Source organism: Protopterus annectens, chromosome 5.part0 (assembly GCF_019279795.1).
Source record: "Protopterus annectens isolate FY-2018-M chromosome 5.part0, PAN1.0, whole genome shotgun sequence".
In the NCBI taxonomy this organism is placed as follows: Eukaryota; Metazoa; Chordata; order Ceratodontiformes; family Protopteridae; genus Protopterus; species Protopterus annectens.
In genome coordinates, this window is record NC_056735.1 from 1,300,003,312 (window position 1) to 1,300,025,716 (window position 22,405).

At 38.7% G+C, this 22,405-nt stretch overlaps 1 protein-coding gene across 1 annotated transcript in view; it reads right to left on the reverse strand.

The window, feature by feature from the left end:
- The window catches only part of UPF3A (UPF3A regulator of nonsense mediated mRNA decay), a 1,027,051-nt gene that overhangs the window by 254,209 nt on the left and 750,437 nt on the right, over positions 1-22,405 (reverse strand). Inside the window, exon 8 of the mRNA XM_044071110.1 lies at positions 8,862-9,019. Coding sequence (XP_043927045.1) covers positions 8,862-9,019 — 158 coding nt within the window. The remainder of the gene's footprint in view (positions 1-8,861; positions 9,020-22,405) is intronic.

Below are 22,405 nucleotides of genomic sequence, written 5' to 3' on the forward strand. Positions count from 1 at the left end.
CAGTGATTACACTGTCTTACATACAAAGAAAGACACAAAGTCATAAAATACCAGGATCTGCAACCAGAAATTAAAGCAATGTAGATGAAGGATACCCACAGTTCCAGCAGTAGTAGTAGGAGCAACAGGTCTGATAAAAAAGAATTTGCAGATGTATTTAGACATGCTACTGATACAAGTAACTCCATATGAATTACAGAAGGAGTCGAGTCTGGGCACATTGTTGGTACTGCGAAGAGCACTTTTGGCTAATATCAAAGACTGAAACAATACTTAGTTCATGAAATTTAACCATAGCCTGACTTAGGAATGGGATATATTCCCATCATGGTACCAAAAATCCAAAAGACTTGCCGAAATTTAACTGAGAGAAACCCTCCTAAGAAGAGTCAGGAAAAGTAATTATTTTTCCTATCCTCTTGTTCTTGTGAACTTTCTTATATACTTGCAAAGATTCACATCCCAGTGTTCTGTTTATATTCTGACAGTGGTCCAGTGAAGATATTGGCACACTTCCTTGCTGTTTTAGTATTCTTCCTATAAGCCACCAGCCAAATCAGATACTGTTAGAGGTAGTCTAACACGAGAAAACTTTCTAACAGTGCTGTGTTCTTGCCCCACCTCTCAAATGGCCAGATTTTCACAGAATGTCCAGATTTCTGTCTTGTATTTTTGGTATGTTCTTTATAGAATGGTTATAGAGTGGTTTTCTGGGAAATCATTGAAGTTGGAAATCACTACATAATTACGTACATTTGATTTCAGACATCATATAGTACAGCTGTGAACGCTGAACTTACCATAACAGTAGATGTTCGAATAATCAGTGCTGCAGTTGTCTTAGCTATTTGGGTTGTATCCTATGATGGGTATAAGAGCTGGCCAGCTTCTAAAGCTTCAGGGTACCTTCCAATTTCCCAAACTGTCAAGCAGCTCAAGCTGAGCTGACTAAAAGACAACTTTGTACGCAAAGTGCTTCAGAGCTTTTCTGCCAGCACAGAAAGGGAGGATGAGCCCTGAAAAGACAATGCTAGGAATAACAAAAATAAATGTCCTCACCCTGGCATAAAAAACATGCCAAAAAACAAGACAAAAGGAGGAAGGGAGTGGCTACTATAGCAGTGATTATTTGAACATCTATTGCTATAGTAAGTTCAGCTTACACAACTGTACTATGTTCTTCATATTGGTCACTGCTGCAGTAGCCTTAGCTATATGGGCAGATCACCATAGCTAACAATATTTGGGAGGAGTGGGGAGATGGGTTCAGGAGATTCTGGAAAATGGTCCTAGCAAAACTTGATATATATTTGGTGAAGGAATCAAGCTTATAGTGCTTTGTAAATGTATGTACAGAGGAACAAGTAGCAGCTTCTAGAATACTTCTAGAATCCAACCCTTTCCAAAAAGCCAAAGATAAAGCCAAGGCTATGGTACAGTGAGCCTTGATCCTGCCTGGAATAGATTTGTCATGGTGAGTATAACAAAATATAATAGCCTTCAGAAACCATTTGGAAATAGTCTGTTTTGACACAAGCTGTCCCTTCTTCTTACCTTCACAAGAAATCAACAACTGATCCAAAGATCTGAAAGATTTAGTTCTGTCAAGATAGTACCTGAGTTGTCTGTGAATATCCAAGGTATGGAATATCCTTTCTCCCTTATATTTAGGTTCAGGAAAGAAAACAGGGAGATGGATAGTTTGGCTTAAAGTAAACTCAGATACAATCTTAGGCATAAAAGAAGGATTAGTTCTCAAGGAAACCATGTCCCTAAGAAATAATAGGTAGGTTTGATTCACCATAAGAGCTTGCAACTCAGATACCCATCTTGCAGAGGTCAGAGCAATCAGTAAAACTCTTTTCCATGGTAAGAACCTCAAATCAGCCACATTAGCTGGTTCAAATGGAACAAGCGTTAGCTTCTTTAACACAAAATTAAGATCTCAAGGAGGGTCACTGTTTTACTTGAAAACCTCTTATGCAAAACCCCTATCAAGAACATTTTGACATGAGACTGGCTTGAAAAGGAGGATCCATGGGAAGACAGGCTGAAACGGCTGATAAATGAACCCGATAGAGGAATAAGAAAGAATGACTATAGGATAGTAACTCACACAAAAGCTGTAAAACTAGGGAATGACTAGTCTTGAATGGGTGCTGGTTATGTTGTTGGCACCGACTAGATAACCTTCTCCATTTGCCAATATATAATCTTCTAGTAGCAGTATTTCTTGATTCTATTAGTGCCTGCTGCACATTCTAAGAAAACAGGTACTTAAAAAGAATTAAGATCCTATCATCCAGGCAGTCAGTTGAAGATGATCGATGTCAGGGTGTATCAAATACTCCTGTTTTTGTGTAAGAAGATCCATTTCCAAAAGAAGGGAGAACTATGGTTGCCTGGTTTAGAAGGGAGTCACCACAATGATCTTGGGGGATTCCTTCTGAATCTTCAGACGTACCCTGGATATTAGAGGAAAGAGTGAAAAGCCATATAGGAACATTCCTGTCCAAAGAAAAGAAAAGGCATCTGTTTTTCAGGCCTTCTTTCATGGAGTCCTGGAACAGAATTTTGCCAGTTGATTGTTCATAGAGGAGGCAAAAAGGTCTACTTCAGGAGGTCCCTACAGATATATCAAATCTTGGAAGACCCTTTATCTAGTTTCCATTTGTGAGTGTCTGCTCTGGTCCTGCTAGCTTGTCTGCCACACAGTTTTGTTTTGATGGAATGTAGGATGCCTGCAGAATAAGACTGTGCTGTGAAGCTATATCCCAAGCTGATATGGCTTGTCTACAAAGGGGGTACGACTTGGTTCCACCCTTGCTTGCTGATGTACCACATGCCTGTGGTATTGTCTGTAACCACTTGAAGAGTTTCTGGGAACCAAAGACAGTTCAGAGAATTGAGCGCCTTGATCAGGGCAAGCATCTGCTTGATAGTTATGTGGTTACATCTGTCCTTGGTGTCTCACATCCCCCTGCACTTTATCCCTCCTGAAAGATCCAGAACTGGTCTCCAAGCATTTTCTTTCTTTGGCATTAGGAGAATCCTTGAATAGAACTCCTTCCCAGCCTTGGAAGGAGGAACTGGTTCTATCACTCCTTGGGACAGCATGTAATGAAGAACAGCTGATCTACAAGATGAGGAAAGACCCATAGAAAGGAGGAATTTCCTCCTACTGCCATCTGTAACTTTGTTGAATGATTTTGGAAGCTATTTGTCTGAAACAATCTGTTGCCAAAGAGAACAATGGAAATTCAGACTTTCTTGAAAAGAAAAGGGACCAGGGTGGGTGGTAGTCTCAAGGTCTCTTGAATAGTCATTCAGTTGGACTGTTGGACTGCCCTTTGTTTTTTGAGGTTTTAAGACTTCTTTTTATAGCCCACTTGCCACTTCCTCTTAAATGTTTGTTTACCTGAATTCTGTTGAGACTGTTTATTCTGTTTTTTGCCAAAAATTTATGAGAAAGAAAATCCCTTGGACAATTGAAAAAGAAGGGCTGGAAATTCTTAGATTCCTTGGATCTGCTTGCCCTTTCATCCCACCTTTTGATCACCTGTGCAGCAAAAGGGCCAACCACTAAATCTCTATCCAAGAGAGAATTTAAAATTTCATTTTTAACATCATCTTTGAAGTTCTGAGAATGCAGCCATGCAAACCTCCTCAAAATATTACCAGTGGCCATAGCCCTGATAGAAGTATCAACAGAGTCATATGCGTACTGCAAACAATGAGTAGCAACCTGTGCTAAAGAAGAAACTAAGTATTTAAAGCAGATTTTTCCTCCTCACAATAAGAAACTGCAGCTAAAACATTCCTCATACTTTCACAATCTGTCAGAGCAAACATTAACATATGAGCACAACGATTCAAAATTCTAAAACTCAAAGTTGCAGAAGTATACACTTTTTCCCCATACCTATCAATAATTTTCTCATCCTTATCAGAATGAGTAGGATTATAATTAATTAAGTGTTTAGCAGCAGTGGGATCAACTAAAGCTATAGCCAATGGGTCAGATTTGGGAATAGTGTATAAAAATATAAAAGACTGAGGAATTTTATGCATGCTATCTGCCTTTTTATGGGCAGTTGGCTGACTATCAGAAAAATTACATGCAGTAACACACACATCCTCTAAAGCAAAAAGAACAAGAGGAATGGGTGTAAGGTCAGGAGAATCCTTCTGTAACAGCCCATTGTATTTTCTGATTGACTTAGAAACCTCAGTGTTCTCCCACTGAAAACACTGGGACATTCTAGCAATAAATTCAGAGAAAGACAGCCCCCCAAAGGGAGAATAAGAAATTGTGCTTTCCTCTCAGTCTGAATCAGAAATCTGAGGAAAAAACACTGTATCTGTTCCTGCATGTTACTGTTCAGATTCAGAATCTTGAATCTCTTGGGGAAAAGAGTCATCCGTCTTTCTTTTACCAGAAGCTACTCTACAAGAAGGATCAATAGCTTAAATTAAACCCTGAGCCAGACCCAGTAAACTACTCCAGTCCAAAGAAATTTGAGGAGGAGTAGATACATGACTGGTTTTCTGTTTCTTTTTTGATAGGAAGAAATGAGGCCAACTGCATTACTAATGGCAGCAACTGCTTCCCCAGGCAAGGGCACATCATTCTGACACAATAGAGAAACCTTCCCTATTCCCTCTCCCAGGACCAGCAAGAGTGGCTCTTGCTTGCCCACTGAGGAGACTCCAACAGCTGCAGAGGACATGGCTAACCTCCAGTCCGTAGAGCTGTAGGTGCTACACCAGAGGGATCTGGGGTAAAAGATGAGTGGTCTGAGGTACAACAAATGGCGAAAGCAGAGTCCCCAACCTGCAGCTGAGGCAATTTACTAGTCTGCTGTGATGGCAAGAACTGTTTACTTAATATTTTCTTTTTGTTGCTGGAAGGACTGACTCTGGGGCTGGTAGTCTCATCCATGGTCAAGCCAACAATGGTGCCTCTTTCCTGGAGAAGCCAAACAGCAATTGAGCATAAAAACTACTTGTCCACAAAAGTTATTTTTTAATAGAAAAGAAAACACAGAAAAAAGCACTTTAAAACACTATGCCAGCCTCACAAAAGAAAAATAAACACATTTTTCCACAGGAAAAAAAATGTTTTCAGTTACTTTGCACTATTTCTAAACTGACAAGAAAAAAAGGAGTACTCTGTTAAAAAGTACATTACAGCCTCAAAACAGTCCATTAAAACAAAACACTCCTAGATTTAAAATAACTTTCCTGAAGAGGAAAGTAATAAAACATCAACAGCATTATGAAGATGGAAATTTTATTCCCCCAAAATGGAAATTATCTGCCCAACAAAGGAAAGCACAAGTTGACCGCTGATCCTTGAAAGCCTCAGAGGAGCATACTCTTCAGAGGCAGTAAAGCCCTGAAGGGCTTTGTGCCCAAACTTGTCTTTTAGTCAGCCTAGCTCGAACTGCTTGAAAGTTTGGGTGTTTGGAAGGTGCCCTGCAGCTTTGGAAACTGACCGGCTGTTATGTCCTTGGCATAATACAACCCATATATCTAAGACCACTGCAGCAGTGATCAATATGCTATGTCAGGAACCTCAAGGGCAGCACACAGCAATGTGCTGAACTGGTTGTTAATGTTGCAACATTCACCAAACCTGGTGAAATAGCAAGCCTGATGGTAGACAAATTCACTTCCAACTTTACTTCCCTCTCACCCCCAACCATCCCCTAAGAAATACCCTCAAACATAACTCCTCCAAATATAACAATGGATCATGTATTGGCTGTACTCACTAAAGCCAAGAACACAGCCTCAGTGGGCTCCAGTAACATTCCCGGAAGCCTCCTAAACAGTCTAAAATACAACTTATCAGGATGCTGAAGTCTCTATTTAATAATAGTCTTAAAACAGCCTTTGTGTCACAAGAATGGGGGATTGCGACGGTCATCCCCCTTCATAAGGGAGGACCTTCGACAGATCCTGGAAATGCAGACCCATTAGTCTGACTGGTCTTTTTGCAAAGCTATAGAAATAATTATCATGGAAGCTATCAACAAGGACATAGGAGACCTCCAGACACTGGATCCATTCAGTTTGGCTTTGTCAAAGGAAGGTCATGCTTACTGAGCCTGGTGAACATCTTCAGAAAGATGTGTTTTAATATTTAAAATAAATGTGGACTTGTATTCTGGACAGTCTGTCACCCTTTATGTTTTGGAGCTTTAGTTTGTGTTTATTTCCTGGCTTTTGGTCTTCAAATAAGTCACTAAGTCAATGGATGAAGAGAAAGTGGTGTATACTGCCTACCTAGATCTGGCTAAAGCTTTTGATACAATACCCTGCTCAGGCATTGTCATCAAATTTATGGAACTAGGCATAAACCCTTTTATAACATGCTGGATAGTTAGCTGGCTCATGGATAAGACCCAAGAGATTAGGATCAGTGAGGCCAATTCAGCAAAGAGAATGGTCATGAGTGGAGTCCCTTAGGGCTTTGTGCTGAGCCCACTCCTCTTTGGCATCTGATTTTCAGAGGTAAAAACCAGTGTCAATGTCCTCTTGCTGACAAAGTTCACAAATGACTGCTGGGAGCAGTCAATGAATCCCCCCAAGACAAGAATATCCTTCAGGAAGGTCTAACACAGACATATGCTTGCTGTCAAAGCCATGGTTTAAAAGTCAGTGCCAAGAAATACATTATAGTACCTTTTGGGAAGTCAGCCACTCAGAGTAACTACGTCATCAATAAAATACCCTTAAAAGTTGATTCACTAGTCAGGGATCTTGGAACTCATGTAGAAAGTAGCCTTCAACCAACATATGATCATAAGATCGTAGGAGATTACTTGGCAATAGACCTGGAGGACATTTCAAACCTAGCCATTTCATCCCAATGTAATGTGTCCAAGGTAGTAAGAAAATCCTGTTATGTTGCTCAACTTATAACTAAGGGCATGGCATCTAAGCCCAGAGAAGTCATTGTACCACTATACTCAGCTCTTATCAGACTCATCATAGAGTATAACGTCCCCTTCTCTATGTACCTGACCAGACACATGTAGCAACTGGAATATCCACAAAGTTTCCTTAGAAAAAGAATTCAGGGAGTAAATACAATGTCTTACAGCGATCACCTCAAAGTCCAGTCTCTTTATTCGGTATCATACAGATTTCTGAGAAGTGAACTTTGCCTGGCATACAAGGCATCCCTGGACACTGACTTGATGAACCTTTTGCACATGTACAAAACAAACAGCATCACAGCTACTAGATCAAAAGACATACATTTCTCTTGTGACATAAACAGGATATATTGGAAAGACAGATATGTTTCTCAGAGAATTCCTATTCTTTGGAACAGGCTCCTTATCCATGTGAAGCCGAGTTCCTCCCTAACCCAATTTAAGGGAAAGTTGGACCAATGGGTGAGTAATTGGAAATTCACCCCTGATCTGGCACCAAGGTCTCTGATGGACAGAGGTAGTCAGTAAATTACCCCCTATATAAATCAAATTTGTGGGTCAAATTTGGGTTGCATAGCTAGGCTTACAAGGGTCCTACTGGTCATTAGCCTAGTACACACATATGAACCTAAACTTTAACATATGAGCATGAGAATTCAATATTATAATAATTAAAGTTGTAGAAGCATATACTTTTTTCCAGAATTGTCAGTTTTACCATCCTTGTCAGAAGGTAAAGGATTAGAATTAACAACAGCTGGGTTAACTAAAGTTATAGCTGTAGCATCAGACCTGGGATGAGTGTATCAAACTGAAGAACTTTGTACTTTCTATCTGTTTCCTTAGCTGCAGCAAGCTGGCTATCAAGGAAACCACTGGCTGTGACAAACACATCTTTCAATGCTAACAACACTGGGGATGGGAGGAGGTTCTGGGAATTCTGCTTGTAACAATTCACAATATTTACGAGGGACTGAGAAGCCTCAGTGTTCTCCCGCTGAAAACACTGGCACATTCTGTAAATAGTTTCAGAGAAAGAGAATCCTTAACAGGAAGATTCAGATAACACACCCTCCTCTGAGTCTGAATCAGAAACCTCAGGAGAAAAATCTGTATCTGTCCCATCACACTCCTCTCTAGATTCAGTTTCTTGAATCACTGCAGGAAAAGATGAATCTCTTTTTCTCTTACCAGAAACCAACAGATAAAAAGGGTCAATAGCCTGTAAAAGACCCTGAGCCGGAGGTAATAAACTGCTTTTGTCCAGTGAAACTTGAGCAGGAGAAGATACATGTTTAGATTTAAACATACAGTCAATAAAAACGCATATTCCTACCTTAAAACATGCTTTCCTCATCAGGAAAGTAAAATTGAACATTAAAAATAATATGCAAATGTTTTTTTTCCCCAAAGGGAACGTATCTACCAAGCAATGGAACAGCACAAGCTGACTGTTGATCCTCAAAAGCCTGCAGAGGAGCACTCTCTTCAGCAGCAGGAAAGCTCTGAAGGGCTTTGCACCCAAATTTGTCTTTTTAGTCAACTCAGCTCAAGCTGACTAAAGTTTTGGGCTCAAAGAAGGTGTCCTGAAGCTTTGGAGGATGGTTGTCTGTTATATCTTACACAGGATATAATTCATATAGATTAGGCTACTGCGGTCACGATCAATATGAAGAATATTTTGATGAATCTGTAATTTGAAATTACCTACTCAGTTATTCAGTTCACCTAATATGTATTTATAAACAAACCTTCACATCTATTTTTGACTAAATTACAATATGCATATGTCATAAAGGTAATTAGGTTAGAGTTATGGAGATACACCTACAGTAGTTTCATCACACATATTGAAATTTGGATGCAATCAAATGCAGAGAATCAGAGCCAAAAAACACTTGAATAATAACTTACTTCTCTTTACTTTCCTTGACTGTATTTTCACATTTTGATTTTGTGCTGAGTGAACCTGTATTTGTATCCCACTTTTCATCTTCATTCTCAGCTTCCTCTCCCTGTTCTTTCTGTATCTCTGAGTTTTGCCCATCTTCCTTTTCAGGCTTTCTGAGAAGCTAAGCACATGCACACTTTATTGCAATAGGTTAAACATTTAAAATGGTACAGCTGTGTGAGTATACTTACCTTAATAGTAAATGTTTCAATAGTAGGATCATTGCAGTGGAAAAACATGGCTGTGGGTAAAATACTAACCAAGACAATAGATCTTCAATGGGTAGTCTCATTAACAGTAAAACATAACATTAGGGTTACCCTACCCTGTTTAATCCTGGAGAGAGTTTCAGAAAGTAATCCCTTATTTCCAGTATATGCTCATGGTGGACCCATGCCTGCATTCCATGGAAACTTGCTAGGTGTGTGAGGCAGTCTTACAAAGCCAGCATTGTCTGGCAGTTTTGTTTATTCTTTAAGCATATAGCCCAATAAGAAAATTATCTGTGGCAAGTTATAAAACTAGATAACTATTAAATCTTTAAAATACAAAGAAAAAGCAAATTTGAAATACTTCTAACAATTATAAATGAATATACATACACACACACACACATATATATATATATATATATATATATATATATATATATATATATATACACATATACACACACACACAAATTATTCAGCAGGAGATGGAGGAAAGCTAGTTTTATTGATATAGTGACCATTCCTTGAAGTTCTATGACCAAGATATGTATCTTAACCATAATGGTACTGCCTTCTTCATGGAGGGTTGTGTAACAGTAAATTATAATAAGATTTCCTATAGCACAGTTGTGCCAAATCCTGTCCTAGCTTGAAAGTGTGCATTTACTTTGTAGTGTAAAGTGAAGATGTTGACTGTAGACTACATGACATTCTAAAATGTGTTGAGCAGACCCATTTCTGAAACATGCAGTTGATGCTGCTGTTGCTGTACAGGACTGCGCTCTAATTTTGACTTCCAAAGATTTAGTTTACATATCATAGCAAAAGACAGTGTGGTCAGCCATTTTGTCTATTTATTGACTGGCATGCCATTTTCCCCTTTTTATACTCTTTCTTACAGGAAGCAAACAGTTATTCAGTCCTCATGATTTCTTTGGTTCTTCAGTAGTATCTCAGCTGTGTATTTACATAGGTCCAGCATAAGCCTCAGGTGTGTATGTACATCTCACAATTGTAAACAATTCTCCATCATTCTGATTGTTTGCATAAAAGACTAGCCATTGAATTGAACAGTTTAGGGTTACTGACACTGATACTACATTAAGCAAGAAAGTAAGGTTATCCTTTAAAGACACTTTCTCATTATGGAAAAAATAAATAAGGTTCACGCATGATGATTTGTCATGTTTATCTTAAATAACACACACACTAATGTATATTTGTAAGTATTAAATGTTGCCCTTTCTGTTTTGTAATATTTTATGGGAAGTCTGGCATTGTTGTAATACATTTGGTTATAATTTTCTAATTATGTAACCCTCACTTTATTCTGGTCCACAGGAGACTACTGGTCTTAATCTCTTTGGTAGTTATATTTCATTTAATGTCAGTTGCTAGGGAATAATTAAGTAATACTTCATTATAGTGTCCTTATTAGCATCTAAGCTGTTGTTTACTTTATTTTTAGATGGTTTTGTTATAGATGAGTTAATTTAACATTTTATAATCTATTTATGTATTGTTTCATTTGTTATAGATGTTACTGGGAACAATTAGGGTGTTTGTCTCTATGATTCACATTTGTTGCATTCTTAAATCCATTTTCTATGTCAGGTTTTTATCTTCCAGTTTGTAAGAAATGCAACTCTTTTATAGTATTATGAATTATCTTAATTTCAACACCTTAAACATTCTAAAAAGCTGTGTTTGAAAAGAAGTACTAACTATGAGAGTACTGAACTCCTCAGTACATAATTACAAGATTTTTAGAAATCTGAGATAAGCTGCTGTTGTTGTGTCTTTCGGCTTTTCCCAGTTAGGGGTCACCACAGCGGAACTCCGGTCCGCTAATGATTGGCAGTAGATTTTTACGTACCGAGTTGCCAGCTCTGACGCACAACCTTCAACGAAGGTACGCCCATTCACACATGTCTCCACACAGAAGACGCTTTAGCTGAGAATTGAATGGCACGTCTTACTGTGAGATGAGCTGCTGTATGAATCTGAAAAAAAAATAGTGTGATACTGCTATCTAGTGGCTAGAATTATTTTACAACAATCTACAAGGGTTCAGTTTTTCAGTACAAGGAATTTATACATTCTTGCTTGATTACTTACATTTATAAGAATAGAGGTCACATAAATATATCCAACATAAATACATTATTCTCTTTGCATAAGCCTAGAATGCAGTCGTATTAAAGCAGGCCTATATCTTAATTTTATGTTTCACATTTTATATGCCATTTCAATAGAAAGGAATGTTCCAGTGAAGGATACAAACCGGCTCGGTGAAATAACCTTCAGGGCAAACCACTGACAAGGATGAAATCTGCTAGCAGAGTGTGTGCAACATTTGGCACAAAAACAGATTGGTTTAGATGGTACAAGGCTTAGGAACTAAGGCTAAAGAGGCATGTAGAACTTACAAGAAATTTACAGGGTTTTAGTATTATGAGAAGGCACTTTCTAGACAGAAGTCAGTTCAGTTGAGATACTCATAAGGTTGAGTACAGTTCAGTTTAGATACTCTGGAGATAAGTATAGAAGTCATTTAAATATCCAGCAGTTTAAGTATTCAGATGTTAGTTTATATATTCAGAAGATTAAGTACAGATATTCAGAAGTCAGTAAAAGTCCAGAAACTACAGAAAACGGTGAAGTTTGTCTTAATTCTGCCATTAGAGAGAAAAGGAATCAGTCTGTATAATACTTGTTCAGATCTTGTTGAACTACTAAACCTACCTCCACAGTATGTTATTACTACATAATAAACCTTCATCTGAACTACTGTGTGTGTACAGACTTTTATTCTGAAAGGTACAAGAAGATTTGGCACATAAAGGAGAAATTGACACATTTGGCACTTGTTCAGGACAGGTATGAGTAATTAAAAGATAAAGACATTTATTCCATTTTTTACAATGGCACCCAACATGACTGGGGAGGAACAGTATCAACGGTTAAAGTGAGTCCCAAAACCTACAGTAACCCTGCAAACCTACAGCTGTTCATCATCACACAGAATACATGTACTTTACACAGCAGCAGTGTTCTTTGATGGCATTACTTCAGAGCAATCTATAGTAAAGTATTGAAAAACTTTAGAATCTCTGCAAAGCAAGACAGCAATTTAAGGTACCAGTGTGAAGGACATCATCCAGTTAAGAGCAATGTATCAGAAAACTTTACTATCTCCAAAGAAAATGACAGACCTTTAAGTTTACACTGTGATGTTGAAGAGGCAAGGCAATCCTTACAAGAAGGAGTATGAAGAAGCTGAGAGATGCCCGGCCATCAGCTTAACGCCCTTTCAATTTTCCTTATGTGAGCATTCATTTTTATTACAATGCATTTTCTAGCAAAATCAAATGGTAAGTCTCAGAAAAGTTCAAAGACTTCTACAGTAAAGGCATCAGTAAATGTATATTTTATAGCTATTTCAGACAGTAAATGCAAAAACAGTTTAAAGACTTCAACAGTAAAAGTACCGGTAAATGTATAGTTTAAAGTTAAAAACTGGGTAAAGCAGTCTAATTTTTTTCCAGAAATGTCCATTTAAATTAAAATGTTCACAAAACAGGAATATTAAATATTTTAGATGTAAACAGGTTAAAACACGAGCAAACTATAATGACTGAGGTAACAGAGAAACTTTCTAATGATTCACAGTACATTTATCATATGTTTAACATTGTTTATCAGTATGGTTTACAGTCTTTAGAAATCAGTGTAAATTCTACAGCACATATAATTCAAAATACAGAGTTAATTGCAAATACATATCAGCTTGACACAAACACAGCCTGTGTATGTGACATGCAGATTTCACAAAAGAAAACAGAGTAGATATTTTCAGTGTCTCAATTTAACGTTAACAGTATGATTTCAAATACAAATGTTCAGAATGTGTTTTCAGAAGTCAGTGCAAATATTGCATGGAAGGGGATAAACATGCAAAGACTTGCCAGAGTGCAGAAATTATAGATCAGTCTGATAAAGTAAGCACCAGTGTAAATAATGTACAGACTTCAGGGCAGAGTAAAGAAGAAACTCATGCCATAGCTCAAGTCAGTGCTGTTACTACTTCTATAGAAGAGGATTTTCAGAAAATCTATAAATGGTGTAGTAGTGCCGCATCAAACCAAATGATTTATCTGACATTGTTTAAGGTCAAGATGAATGACAAACTGTATATTTCATTGTTTACTGTCAAGGAGTTATGGAATAATGTACTGATTAATGCAGATACATCAGTTTCAGTTACAAACAGACCTCTACCAGAGGATATAAAAAGAAGTTATGTCTTACCATAACGTTCCATTTGTGTTGTAGATCTTTATTCATTTATTACTGTTAGGACTTCGGTTCCATCCTCGGAACTGACATGGCCGGTACCAACCTCGCACCAGCCAAAAACTCTCAGCAAAGACCTACCCACAATGCCCCTCTCAAAGTCTCTTCAGATCGAGTTTGCCCACCATTATAGTATAGAAGTAGCAATAGTGATAGTAGGAGGCTCTGTCTGAGCAGATACCTTAACTAATAAGGAAATCCTAAAGTCCACCAGGAGTCCAGGCAGGGGGAAAGAGGACGAGAAGTAATGAATGAATAAAGATCTACAACAAAGTGGAACATTATGGTAAGACATAACTTCTTTATCTGATGTTGTAAATCTTTATTCATTCCTCACTGTTAGGACCGAGTCCCCAGCTACTTGAGTCCTGGGTGGCCCTAAGGAAGGACATTCCTGACCACCATAGAACCAAAAGATGCTCATCCACTGGAGGCCAAATCCAATTTGTAATGAATGATAAAGGTATGAGGTCTTGCCCAAGTGGCTGCTGCACAGATATCATCCATAGAGGCTATGGAATGAAAGGCCACTGAGGTAGTCATCAATCTAGTAGAGTGAGCCTTTATTTTGGAAGGTAAGGACACTTTGTTTTGATGGTAGATGAAAATAATGGTGTTTCTGAGCCAAGAAGATAAAGTCATTTTGGAAACAGGCTTACCCATTCTGGGTCCTGCAAAGCCAAAAACAATTGATCCATTTTTCTGAAAGATTTAGTTCTGTCCAAGTAGAAATGAAGTTGCCTATGAACATAGAGGGTATGCAGAAGATATTCCCCTCTGTTTGAATGGTGGGAAAAGAAAACCGGTAGGTCAATAGATTGATTAATGGAAAAAACAGAAATGACCTTGGGCAAAAAGGAGGGGTCAGTATGTACAGGCACTCTTTCCCTATGAAAAATCAAGTAAGGTCTCTTGACACTCAAGGCCTGCAACTCAGATACCCTTCTATGTGAGGTAAGGGCTACTAGAAGTAGAGCTTTCCAAGACAAGAATTTGATATCACAGGAATTAGAAGGCTCGAATGGAGGACTCGTTAATGACTGAAGCACCAACGTCAAGTCCCATGGTTCTATAGGAGGCTTGACAGGAGGTTTAATATGTAATACTCTTTTCATGAAGGTTTTGCACAGTCGGTGTGACATAGATGAACTGTCGATTCCATTGTGAAATTTTGCAATAGCTGCTAAATGCACTGTAATTGTCGATGCTGAAGCTCCTGCGTGCAACAGGGTAGTGAGGTACTGAAGGATCTTCTGAATAAGCATGGAAAAGGGGTCTGTGTTATGTTCTTTTGCCTATCTAGAGAACCTAGTCCACTTGCTGGAATAGATTTTACTGGTGGATGGTTTGTGTGAAGCCAGAAGAATCTCACAGACAGGGGATGAAATATCAGGTAGCCTGGCAATCACTGGAAGTGGAGAAACCAAGCTGTGACCTTGAGGCTGTGGAGATTGGGGTGACTCAGTCCCTGAGGATGAGACAGCAGACCTTGGGATTGATCCAGGATCCATGGGCTGTGAATCAGGTGAGGCCATACGAATGGGAACCAGACTTGATGGGGACAATAAGGGGCAATGAGGATCACGTTGCTTCTCAACCTTTGAGCTTTCTGTGGAAATTTCAGGATGAGGGGAAATGGGGGAAAAGCATACAGTAGACCCAGGGGCCAATCGTGTGTCAAATCATCCCTCGGTGACTCCCCCTGAGGGGGGATCAGGGCAAAATAGCTTCTGCATTTGTTGTTTAGGGGTGAAGCAAACAGGTCGTAGGAAGGCCTGCCCCAACGGGGGAAGATCTAATCTGCTATTATTGGATTGAGGGACCACTCGTGAGGCATCAAAATGTTCCTGCTCAGATTGTCTACAATAAGATTGGAACTCCCGGGAATGTGCATTGCTATGAGAAAGCGGTTGGAGGGAATGTGCATTGCTATGAGAAAGCGGTTGGAAGCCATCACCCAGTGCCAAATTCTTATGGATTCCTGACACGGGGGTAAGACCTGGTTCCTCCTTGTTTGTTGATGTACCAGATGACTGACATGTTGTTCGATTGAATTGCAATGGTCCCAAAAGGAAGGGATATGTGTGGAACACTTGCAATGCTAAGAGAACTGCCTTCAATTCCAGGACATTTATGTGCAAATTGGCCTCCAAGGGGACCAGGTGCCTTGGATTGTCTTTCCCTGGAAATGCCCAACCCCCCATGCTAACTGGGAAGTGTTTGTGGTCACCGTGGCCCTGGGCTGGGGAAGACAGAATGGTCGACACCAAGTAGTACTAGTCTTGTTACTGATTCACTCAGCATAGCATTTCTTTCTTGCAAAGATTTGTAAGGTGTATCATGTGGTCGAGTGGGTGGGTTAAGATCGACCATTGTGATGAAAGGAGCCACTGTACTAGTCTCATGTGCAACCTCTCCAGTTACCACGGTAATGGTTGCTGCCATACAGCCCAACTGTTTTAGTACAAGGCATGCTGGTACAAAAGTCTGTGGGAGGAGGACTTGTATCTGGTTTCTTATTTTTGAAAGCCTGTGTGGAGGAAGGGAAGCCTGACAGGACATTGTGTTGAAGATCGCTCCAATGAATTAAAGTGTTCTTGTTGGAGATGTGTGATTTGTCCATGTTGATCGTGTTACCTAGACAAAGAGCAAGGCCTTGGTGTAAGAGAGACTGAGAATGAGAAGATTTCTGGTTGTGGCAGTAAGGAGCCAATCATCTAGATATGGAAACACCTGGAATCCTTGTAGTCAGAGATGAGCTCCTATGACTGCCATACATTTGGTGAACACTCTGGGAGTTGTCGAGAGAACAAAGGGCAGTACCCTAAACTGATAATGACTGGCTCCCAGCTGGAAGCGGAGAAATCTCTGAGAGCGTTTGTTCATCTTTATGTGGTAATACGCATCCTTGAGGTCTATAGAGCACATCCAGTTGTCCTTCCCCAGAAAGGGCAGAATGGACTGTACCATGACCATCCAGAATTGTTGACGTTTGATGAATTTGTTTAGTAAGCTGAGATCCAGGATTGGTCTCCAGTCACCTGTCTTTTTTGGCACTAAAAAGAACCTCAAGTAAAAGCCGGATCCTCTTTGGTCTGGTGGGACTTGTTGGATGACTCTTTTTCTTAGCAGCTTTTCGATTTCTAATGCCCAAACAGTAAACACACCGGGCGTGACTGTCAGAATTGGGCATCTTGTGCCCGTACTTATCACACTGCTTGAATCCAAGCTTGGCCTTATCCACCATTATAAAACACACTAGTACTACCACACAACAAACTATATCTAACAACAAGAGATAGGACGGCGAAAGAAAGCACTTTTTTTTTTTTGTACAGATAGCAGAAAAAAAAAGTATCAACAATGGTACTAAGAAATGCCAAAAAGGTAAGAGGAGGGCCTCCTAAGGTAGGGAGAGAGGGAGTAGTACCAACGGTGGTACGAAAGAACTACCAAGGTAGTGGGTAGGGTTTAGTCAGGAAATGAAGACGGTAGAGATAAGAAATATATTTAGATGATAAAAACTGTCTACAAACACTAAAGACTCGAAATAACCACAAAAAAGCTACACTTAGCTGAGAGAAGGCTTGGCACATCTGACGAGGAATGCGGAAAACAAGATCTGGAGAGACTATGAGAGGGGCATTGTGAGTAGGTCTTAGCTGAGAGTTTTTGGCTGGTGTGAGCTTGGTACCGGCCGTGTTGGTTCCGAGGATGGAACCAAAGTCTTAACAGTAAGGAATGAATAAAGGTTTACAACATCAGATTTGCAGTTATAATGCTATCTGGATTTGAAGAGTCAAAGGTTAAAGCAGTGAGCAGTTCTCAGTGTGAGAGTACTACACTAGGTGCAAGTGTGTTGTCAGAGCTAAATGTTTTAGCTCTCGTTAACAAGATTTTATGGAAAAACAAAAATGCTCCTGAATGTCAGAAGACACTTGTAAAAATTGTGTGCAGTAGATTGTGGAGATGTATAGAATTTGAAAACTCATATACTACAAGAATATGAAGATTCATGGCCAAAAACAAAATGCATTTTCCTTCAGTTGCCAAAGCCGAAGGGCAAGCAGAAAACGTACCACATTTTCAGAAACAGTATCTTATTCTCTGAGAAGCAATGACAGGCCAGAAAGAAAAAGGTAGCATTGTAAAACAAACATGTTCATTCAATCCACTTTTATGGCCAGTAAAGAAAAAAGATGATAGTTACAGACTACTATAATTAGTAAATACATACACCATTTTTGTAGCACATGTTGTATATGGTACACCAGAAATTTACAGATCTGGTAGATTAATTTTTCCTGTTTTGTTTCAGCAGACATTCTCAAGACCACTGAATTATGATAATAAAGTGTTGCAATGGATAAATAACATATGGATACAGAGACAGAGACACAGCATTTACAGATATTAAATGATGCTTTGCTAGTTTTAAAGAGTGTAAAATTTAAAGTCAATTTTACATTTTTAAAAGTGACAGTATAGTCATAGGTTCAGATTCCATGCAAGGCAGAGTACAACATAAGTATGTGTCAGTGCAGCCACAAGTTCAGATCTCATGTAAAGAAATAATGCAATATAATACTATATGAGGAAACTTCACAGACTTGTAAAGGACAGACAAGTAAAGCTCAAGAATCAGATCAGTTCAATTCTAGTGTAAATGTGTATATATAAATAATTTAAAGTTTTATACATTTCATGTAGGAATTGCGGTTTATTAGAGTACACCAGAGGCAGGGACTTATCAGATTACAGGTCAGCTCAGAGAGGTGAATTAAAGAGTACTGTATGTTATAAAGCAGTATGGTAAAGATCAATTCAATATTATTGGTGACAGATTTTACATAGTAAAAATTCTTATTGTTTATCTGGAAATTTGGGCTACAAGGAAAATTGCAGGCAGTAACAATAAACCCTTGCAGCATGCCAAAGCACTGAAAGAATTAAATGATGTCAGCTGAAAGAACAGATACATGTAAGGCAGTAGGCAGAGAACTACACACTGAGAAAATTCTTACAAATAAATTATGGTCTGAGGGTCACAAGGTAAATAATTCAACAGTTAAGATCAAGTTTTATAAAGGTAGAGAAATGCAAAAAATGCTGAAGAATTAATACAGTGTTAGATTACTACTTTAGTTTCATTAGAGTTTATGACATGGAGAAAAAACTTCACTTGAGTTTCCTGTTTAATTCAGCAGTGAAATTTCCATTTTTCTACAGTACATTATCAGTTTGGTTACAGACCTACAAGAATTTATTTAAATGAACATAAAGCTAGGGAAACAAACAAGCAATGCTATCGGTTTATAATTTTTAAAGCTGCAAATATTATTTTAAGAACCTTATACTGCTTTTTTTGTGCTTTGCAGATATTGCTACAGTAAGACTGGCTTTGTCAAGGGAAGATCCTGCCTGCTGAACCTGGTTGACTTCTTCGAGGCAGTAACCAAGGCTGTGGATGAGGGTAAAGCAGTGCATACAGCCTACCTCGACCTGTCCAAGGCCTTTGATACCATTCCCCACTCAGGTATCACTGATAAACTCACCAAACTAGGCATCAATCCTTACATCACTAGGTGGGTTGCAAATTGGCTCACAGACAGGACCTACAGAGTGAAAGTAGTGGATTCCAAGTCAGACTGTCGATCAGTCACGAGTGGAGTCCCACGGGGCTCGGTCCTGGGCACTCTCCTGTTTGGCATCTACTTCTCAGAAGTCCAGGCCAACACAGAAGGACTCTGGCTGACTAAGTTCACTGATGACTGCAAGCTAGGAGTCATTACTAACTCCCCAAGTGATGCAGACATCCTATAAAAGGGCCTCTCTGAGACCAATGACTGGTGTCAGAACCATGGCCTGAAGCTCAATGCCAAAAAATGCGTTATCATCCCCTTTGGAAAAAACTCAGTTCCCATGAATTACCATGTTGATGGGAGCCCAATGAACACTGAAGATAGGAGATCTGGGCACCCAGGTCAACAGTCGCCTCACCTTTGAGCACCACATTAACACTGTGGTCAGAAAGTCCTTCTACTTGGCAGATCTTATAACCAAATGTTTCGCATCCAGGAAGAAAGAGGTCATTATCCCTCTCTACTCATCCCTCATTAGACCAGTCATCGAAAATAATGCCCAGTTTGGCATGTACCTGACCAGACACCTACAACAGCTGAAGAGGCCACAAAAGTACCTCAGAAAAAGAATCCTTGGCCTTAAACACATGTCCTACATGGACAGACTCAATAAACTTCAGTCTCTTATCGTCTACTTAGAGGTGATCTTTGCTTGACTTACAAAGCCATGTCCAACCCAACCCTACTTGAAATGCTACACCTAACAAAATCCCAATCCTCCCATGCCACATGCTCCAGAGATCACAACCTCATTATCACAATTAACAGAACATGCTGGAGGGACAGGTTCATCTCCCAAAGACTGCCCATACTCTGGAATAAGCTTCCCATTCATGTCAAGCAGAGCACCTCACTGTCCCTCTTCAAGAGAAATCTTGATGAGTGGAAGGGTAACAGAAAGTTCACTCCTGGGATCATTCCAGTTGCACTACTGGCTATGGGCACTGTGAACTGACATCGGGTGGCACTGTGCCTGGGCAATTTTTTGAGGGCTAGGCTTGTAAAGACTCCAGGGCCATTAGCCTAATACACACCTATGAACCTATGAATTTTGGATTTCTGGATATGACAATTTAAGTTCCAGTTTGGTATTCCAGAATGCATGTTTTTCCATACAGTATTAAATCTCCCACCCAGACTTGCACCAATGTTGAAGGGGGGGGGGGTTATGGAAGGCCTAATTGTATGAGTGATTCACCTGGAAACAGATGGACCTTAGGGTGGCTCTTCCAGTATCTCAGCAGTGACTTGGAACAATACAGAGTAATGTTTATTTTGCTTGCCTTAATTATTCATTTTGCAAGTTCTTAGGCGGCACTTTCATGTTTCAAGAAAACCAGATTATTTACAGAAAAGACAGAAGACCATAAAAGGCGGAAGTGAAGATTATTGGATTTTCAATGTTTCTTTAAATATAAATGAAATATAATTAACTGCCTAGATTATTCAGTAATTTATGTGAATTTGTTTCAGTTTTCTAACAAAAAATATTCTTTAGAGTTAGGATGTGTATTCAGCATATATGCATTTATGCAGATTAACTTAGAGTTGAAGAAAGTATAGCGCAGATGCAGATGTAAAACCTTATTCATACTGATTATTGATATTATAACATTTTTATTTATTCTCAATTTAATGAGTTAGTCCCACTACGCTAGTAGCTTCTTTTCAAGGCAGACCCAAAGTGGTATTTATACTACTAGGGAAACGTGGCCCAAGCAAAGGGGAAATTCTCCTACTCGTTAAGAGCGTGCTTGTTGCAATATTACCATAATGGCAGCTGGGAGAACAGTGCTCAAGGAGATTTAAGATGGTAGACAGCATAAAGGCAAATGCCAATGCAGTGCTTGAGGCTTTACAGGATTCTGATTGCTTGTTTCATTGGAAGGAAATATTCAAAACAATGATGGATATTTTATTACATCCCTCCAGTTAGGAGAGGTGTGGGATGATATTTTGTGTGAATTGTTGTTGCAGAGTGAGCCAGTGTGTGGAAAAGATGTTTCAAGGGGTGAATTTATGGACAAAATCCAATCAGTGGAATGAGAAGCCATTTTAAAAGAAGAGTGCCAGGAAAAAAATCATATGCTGACTTTGTTAAGGGAACTGCAGTGAAAGTGATAAGAGAGGGACAGAGGAAAGGAAATGTCAACAATAGAAGGAAATTTCTGGTAAGAGTTGAGAACAAAGAAGAAAAAAAGAAATGGACAGGTATGGCATTTTGAGACTGATTCTGCTATGCAAAGTTTTTTGTGGGAGTATTAAAGAAAAATAGCTGTAATCCATGGAACTCATATGTGGGTAAAGCATTTCACACAGAAACAAAAAAGAAAATACATGTTCAGTTTTGAACTGAAGTTGAAAAAGAGACTTTAAAGAAACATTTAAGCAAATTTTGTAAAGAAGTTAGGGACATTAGCAAAGTGTATAATAACAGAGGACTATGGCCTGGTGGATGGGACTATCATATGGTACTGAAAATGGAGAAAGAAAAAATGTGCATATTCCTCGTATGATAAATGTAGACGGTAACAGCGGTATTGTAAAATATTGGAGACAACCTAAACCATGTTTTTTTTCCCTGTGGAAAAGATATAATTTGATAAGTAACTGATAACAGGAAATGTTATGTTTGTGGAGAAACAGATCATGATGCAAAAAAAGCATGAATTGAAATGTTATAAATGTAACCAAATTTAGTATTTATAGATAGATGGACTGTAATCCAGAGAAGGATGAAGAAGAAGAAAACAAAAGTGAGGACAGTATACAGAGGGAAGAAATGGTCCTAATTAAAAAAAAGAAGTAGCAAAGCAAGATCAGGGTGAAAATAAAGATAAGAATAAAGAGAAAAATGAAACAGAAGATATTATAGAAGAAGGTTCTGAAATAAGTGATGAGAAAATCATAAACTGGAAAACAGTAAACAGTAAAAATAATTCTATTGGCAAATGAATATGAGACAGAAAAATAAAGTTTAAAGGGATAAGTGTAAAAGAGAAAAAGCAATGAAATTAATAATGCAAATGAGACAAATACTTCAAATCTCCATAATTTGTGGTAAGCTGCAACATAGACATAATGACAATTTTAGAGGTCTTTCAGTAAATGTAAAAAGTATTAGACATATAAAAAGAAGAACAAGCATCCTAAACTGGTTTTGTAAGTTATGACTTGATGTAATAATATTGAAAGATATAAGATTTTTGGCATAAAAAGAGAGATTACAAACAAATAAACACTGGAGAAGAGATACAATATGGAATCTAGGAAAATAACTATGTTCTGGCATAATTA